At 43.7% G+C, this 6,000-nt stretch overlaps 1 protein-coding gene across 1 annotated transcript in view; it reads right to left on the bottom strand.

Moving 5' to 3' along the window:
* TMEM161B (transmembrane protein 161B) overlaps positions 1–1,984 on the bottom strand; it is a 70,276-nt gene extending 68,292 nt beyond the window's left edge. The window contains exon 1 of the mRNA XM_052643909.1: positions 1,899–1,984. Coding sequence (XP_052499869.1) covers positions 1,899–1,901 — 3 coding nt within the window. The 5' untranslated portion in view covers positions 1,902–1,984. The remainder of the gene's footprint in view (positions 1–1,898) is intronic.
* Positions 1,985–6,000: the final 4,016 nt, after the last annotated feature.

Below are 6,000 nucleotides of genomic sequence, written 5' to 3' on the forward strand. Positions count from 1 at the left end.
AGTATTTTTGATCTGGATCATGAGTTTATATTGATTAAAACAAAAAAAAAATCAAGATGTAAAATAAAAAAGGCTCTGCTTTCCATTCTGTGGTTTGGCCAAACATATTGACAAAGATTTTAAGTATTACCTACTTGATATGTTAAAAAATGAAAAAGTGCCAAACTATTGCTACTTTAGGTAAATCACTGCCTCTTTCTAAACCTCAGATTTTTCCCTCTGTAAATTTGGGGGTTGGGGGGAGAGAGGAAGGTGGTTAGGCTAGTCATTATCTTTGGTTCGTTCTAGTCCTTCTGTTCCTTATCTTTGTCTAATTTCATTGTACAAAAGGAAGAAAAAACAACAAACTCTTAATAATTACAAATTGTACTATTCACTGAGGTTTAAAGAATACACACCAACTACTGCCTCAAAAGAGTCAAGAGGTTAGCTGATACAATTAGGAACCACACTATTTTGAAGTCCCTTTGTCTCACAGTCCGTTACATTTCTGTAAGTCATTCAAAAGTGAATCATCATACACAACTGAACAGTGTCAACATTTGATCCTGAAAAAATACAGCAAACTCCAAATTCCAAGGCAGAACGTCCTCCAGATGAGGATTTGAAGTAACTTGACAATTTTGAACCAGACCCCTGTCATATTGGAAAACAGCAAAGGTTAAGAAATCCTTCCACCACCACCTTTCTGGAAACAGCTTACTGCAAAGAACCAACAGTCTCCATAAGACTTGGGGAAGCAAGATACAAGAATTGGCTGCCTGTGTGCTCCGTGGCATTCGACTCTTTGCGGTTCCATGGACTAGAGCCCACAGGGCTCCTCTATCCATGTGATTTACCAGGCAATACTGGAGTGGGTTGCCATTTCCTCCTCCAGGGGATCTTCCTGACCTAGGGATTCAACCTGCATTCCCTGCACTGGCAAGAAGATTCTTTTACCACTGAGCCACCTGGGAAGCCCTGTAACAAGGCCAGACACAGTGCCTGCAAATTACCATTCTTTGCTTTAAAAATGACTAGTTGAACTGCTTGTCCCCATAGATCAACTGGAGCAAGATATTACCCAAACTATATGATCTCTTCCCCCAGATTCCTGAACTTTGGCCCACCCCACTCTGAAACAGGATACACCTCCAACAGTTTTTCCTCACAAGTCTAGTCTAGGGGGTAAACTTTCTCTGATTTATAGTCCAATCATACTACCCTTTCATCTCACTTCCCCACATTCAGTTCTTTCTAGTCTTGTTTCCTCCTCCTCATAAAAGAAAACCCTTTTTGCCTAATATTTGAGGCTCTTACAGATCTTATGGTCAAGGTACTCTCCCTACTCCAACAGTTCCCTCGCCCACGCCCCTGCAACATTCCTTTCCAATCAAGACTCTCCTTATTCAGTCCAGACCTTTTTTTTGAGACCTTTTCCAATTTCCCAAGGGCCAAGTCTGAAAGATAAACTGACTTGGCCGTTTCTTTAAGTGACACGTGTTGATCCTTTATAACAAGGGGAGGTATTGGGTCCACCCAGAAAGGCCAGGAGCATTTCTGAGATCTGAAGTTCTTGGCCACTGCCCTACAGCTGAGAGGAGGGAGGAGGTGATCAACCGGGCAAGGTCAACTCTGGGACCACCTGACCCCACGGCCGTCCACAGTGAACAGGCCATGAATATTCTACCTATTTTGAACTCCTGGACAGATCCAGCGGCTGGGCTGGACAGACGTCGCTTCCTCGGGGGTCCTAGAGCCCCGGGGAAGGTGGTAAGGTCCTGCCCTACCGCTCATCTCATTGCTCCCGCCCGCTCCATCCTCAGCTGGCCACCCGGCCGGCTTCCCCGCACAGGACTGACCTCCTGGCCCCGTCTTCCCCCCAGTGCTATCACTCCAGCCCTCACAGGAGGACTCACCATGGCGCCAAGAAAAGGTCGTGGACCCGACGCCCAGGAGTACACCGGGGTCGTCCCGGACCTCCCCTCCCAACCCTGCAGCCGGGAGCCACTCGACACCGCGAAGGAGAGGATCTTCCGGCTCCGCCGGAAGTTCTGCTCGGCGGGACAGGAAGTCCCTCCCCTCTGCCGAACGCTGGCGACCCCACGCCACGCAGAGGTGAGGCGACGCAGGACGTCCTCTATTGCCACTTCCGTGGGTGCTAGGTTAGAGGCCGGGGGCGGCGCTGACCTTGAGAGCGCGGGAGGTGGGGGAGGCGCAGGCGCAGCGCAGGTAGGTGGGCGGGCGGCGCGCTACTGCGGCGCCTGCGAGGATCCGGAGGTAGATTGGGTGGTGTGGGCCCTACTAGGTGATGGAGATACAGGTTCGTGGACACGGGGAGAGTCGACTCCAGACCCAGCGGATTTCGAGCAGAAGAAAACCCCAGTTAAGCCGCAGTCTTTCTGAGACGACGTGGAAAGTGCCTTAGCTCAGCCACGCCCTTTCTTTCTCTTTCTACCTTCTCATTTTTCTGGCCGTCCCTTCTGGGAGACTCCGAATCCTTACAGACCCTTCCCTGCGTCGTCTCTGCTCTCTGCTTTGTGGGTCCTCCAGCTCTGTCCTTCCTCAGGGCAGTGGAATTTGATCGTGAGACGTTTCTGCCCTGTTCAGATACCAGCCGAAGTCAGAACTGCATCCACCAAGAGCAGAGAAATTGGCAAGAGAATTCTGCCTATTTAATACATTCCAGTATGGACGATTTCCTTTTAGATTGAAATCACCAAACTTTCGGATTCCTTGTAATATTGTGTTTCCCCCCTCCCCCATAGACAACTTCCGTATACCTTCAAAATGTTTTTTAAGTGTACCTGTCAACTCTCTCCTTTTGTTTGGTTATACATAGTATTAGTGACAGACTTAAAATGGATATACAGAGTACTTTTAACCCAGAAATTCATCTCACCATTCAGGGATCCCTGACTGTATCTGCAGCTTCATCTGGAGGATGTCTTTTTGCCTTAGGGTCTAGTTTTGTCGGAAAAGCTGGAATTGGAACAGGAATCTAGGAGCCTTCAGAAGAACTTAAAGTTGGGTTGGCAATGGTGGTTAGAGATGTTAAGTTTCACCTTCCTTACCAAAGTCCCTGAAGAGCATGATACCCAACCTAAACATGGTCGAAAGATCCTGGGAATCATGAAAGTTCTGAGTCATCCGAAAGAAACGCACAGGGCATTTGCTCTATATTAGTTTTCACTTTAAATTTTGTTTATTGGGGAATGCATAGTGTGACAGAGAAGATACAGATATCCTAAGTACTAACGCTGGAAACAGGTGGAGAGGGGCTGGGAAATATTTTGTGAAACAGGTCCTATTGAGGACGAATCCAGAACTTCTCGGAGGGTTCCGCTTCTGCTGTTTGGGACAAGGTTGTAAACAGACAAGCCCCTGGGCATCTGCAGATGGTAACTGTGGGAGAGAGGAATTGGAGTCTGTCGACTGGGGTGTCTGTGGAAAGCAGCTGCTATACTTAGGGAAGAAAAGGTGGAAAAGGGAAGTGGCTATAAGTCTATCACTGACAACACATCCCGTGAAGTCTTGCTCTCATTTCTGCCGCCGGGAGTTTTACTGTGCTAGAACTAGCAGCCTCGTTGAGGTTCACAAAGCATCACCTCCTATGTGGCAATAAGATTGAAATTATTAGGGTGGAATTTATTGCTGCCAGAATAAAACCACAAAAGAAAATCACAGTCATTATTCATTATCTGCTAATCATTTTTAATAGATCATGTGACTCTATGTTCCTTATTTGGTGTAGGGCAAGTTGATAAATAACTTAGTTAATATCCTTGAATGTTCCTAATTCTCTTAGTGTGAAAGATCTGTTACAAGCAGTGTTTTAATAAGATTAAAAGGCATGCATGTTTTAAGGTTCCAACAGTTATAATGTTGTGTAAGGTTGCAAGCCTTGAAGAAGAGGAATTTACCTATTTTCGTTACTTAGATGAGAGTCTTTGACAGAGGAACAAAAAAGGGAAGAATGAAAGAGGAACAAAGATGGAATGGATGATGGAGATTAAGAAGAAATTTGGTTGTTTCTGGCAAGGAAGTTAGGAGTTCAATCTTCGATAAAAAATCAAAGTCGCTCACTATTCAGGCTTTGTGATGAGTTGTCCTGAGTAAGAACTGTTCTCCGATACTTAACACCAACAAATAGTTATCTCCTTCAACACCTCCGCCTGTCTGGAACATTTTCAAACAATAAGACCTATCATTTTTTCAAAGTCCAGCTCCATATTTTTTGCAAAATGTTTCCCAGATTAGCTCCTATAAGAAATTTCCACTGCTTTTTCTTTAATTAATATAATAACTTACACTTATGCAGTCAATGCCTTTGTAATCTCCACACCTCCCTGCAACATATACTGTTTTCCTAATTAGAGATAAATGCCTGGGACCCTTTTGTGTTGCCCACTCTCTCCGCCTTGAGAAATACCATTTAAATAAATGTAGACCAAAATCACTTCAGTTAAACTGCCCTTAAAATGATTTATGGACAAAAATGTTAGTTGTAGGACTACTAATCATGATTTTAAAAAAGTAGGAACAATCTTTAACAATTAGAGATTGGTCAAATTCTGTCATATACACTTAGTGGTATATAATCTAGCTATTTTTTAGAAGCCATTAAGCTAGTCTTTCTAATGGAAAATGTGACTGGTGTAATTGCTTTGATGTGAAAAACTGAGTATAAAACAGAGTAAAAAAGGAAGTAACCAAAATATATAAATCATCATTACTGGAATTACCACTCTAAAACAACTGTAAGAAGGTAATTTTTTTTTTAATTCAATTTTTTTTTACTTAGGAGTGGATGAAAGGGGTTCTCCCCCCCCATAAAAAATTATGTTTTATAACATTCACCTATATTACTCTCACCTTTCTAATGTGGGAAAAACATACAAACAAACATGTTCTCCAGAAGTGTATTGCAACTTTTTAGTAGTTCAGGAGCTTTCCTTTGAAGCTTTTCTTTCTTTACTTGTTATTATAGTTATATCTAAGACTATGCTACATATCTGACTTACTGGTGGAAAAACTCCTATGAATTTTACACATTACATAGTGCATACTTTCAGGGATCACTACCAGACATAAATGGGATCTTGATATCATTTGATACCTTTTGGGATCAGGAAAGTCTTTAAACAGCCAGAGGCTTCCCTGGTGGCTCAGACGGTGAAGAATCCACCTGCAATGCAGGAGACTCAGGTTCGATTCCTGGGTCAGGAAGACTCCCTGGAGAAGTAAATGGCAACCCACTCCAGTACTCTTGCCTGGAGAATTCCATGGACAGAGGAGCCTGACAGGCTATGGTTCACAGGGTCGCAGAGAGTCGGACACAAATGAGCGACTAACACTTTCACTCTTTTAACAGCCACCACCAAGAGCAATAAAACTGTAAGAAAGGTTTAAAACCTAAACTCATTTTATTCATTCTTTAAGTATTTATTGAGTATCTACTGTGTCCCAGTCACTGTTCTAGACTTGGGGAACCTGTGGTAAATAGAGCAGACATGGTCCCTACTACATTTTAGTAATAATAGACCATAAATAAACTATAAGATCGTGCTAGGTAGGGAGTTAAAATGGGTGAATATTTTAGAATAGGTGACTAAGGAAAACCTCTAAGTGAAGTAAGTGAAGTCACTCAGTCGTGTCCAACTCTTTGGGACCCATGGACTGTAGCCTACCAGGCTCCTCTGTCCATGGGATTATCCAGGCAATGGTACTGGAGTGGATTGCCATTTCCTTCCTTCTCCAGTGGATCTTCCCAACCCAGGGATCAAACCCAGGTCTCCTCCATTGTAGACAGACACTTTACCATCTGAGCCACCCAGGAAGTCCTTAGGAAAACCTCCAAAAGAGTGTTATTTAAACTTCTATTTGACAGGAGAATCCAGCTTTGCAGAAATTGGGGAAACAAATGCTTGCAGAGGGGACAAAAATGCAAAACCCAGAGGCATGAACTATCTTGGAATATCTTAGGGACCAAAAAAAGGACTGCCTGGTTGAAGCATAGTG

The sequence above is a fragment of the Budorcas taxicolor genome, chromosome 7, assembly GCF_023091745.1.
Source record: "Budorcas taxicolor isolate Tak-1 chromosome 7, Takin1.1, whole genome shotgun sequence".
Classification (NCBI taxonomy): Eukaryota; Metazoa; Chordata; class Mammalia; order Artiodactyla; family Bovidae; genus Budorcas; species Budorcas taxicolor.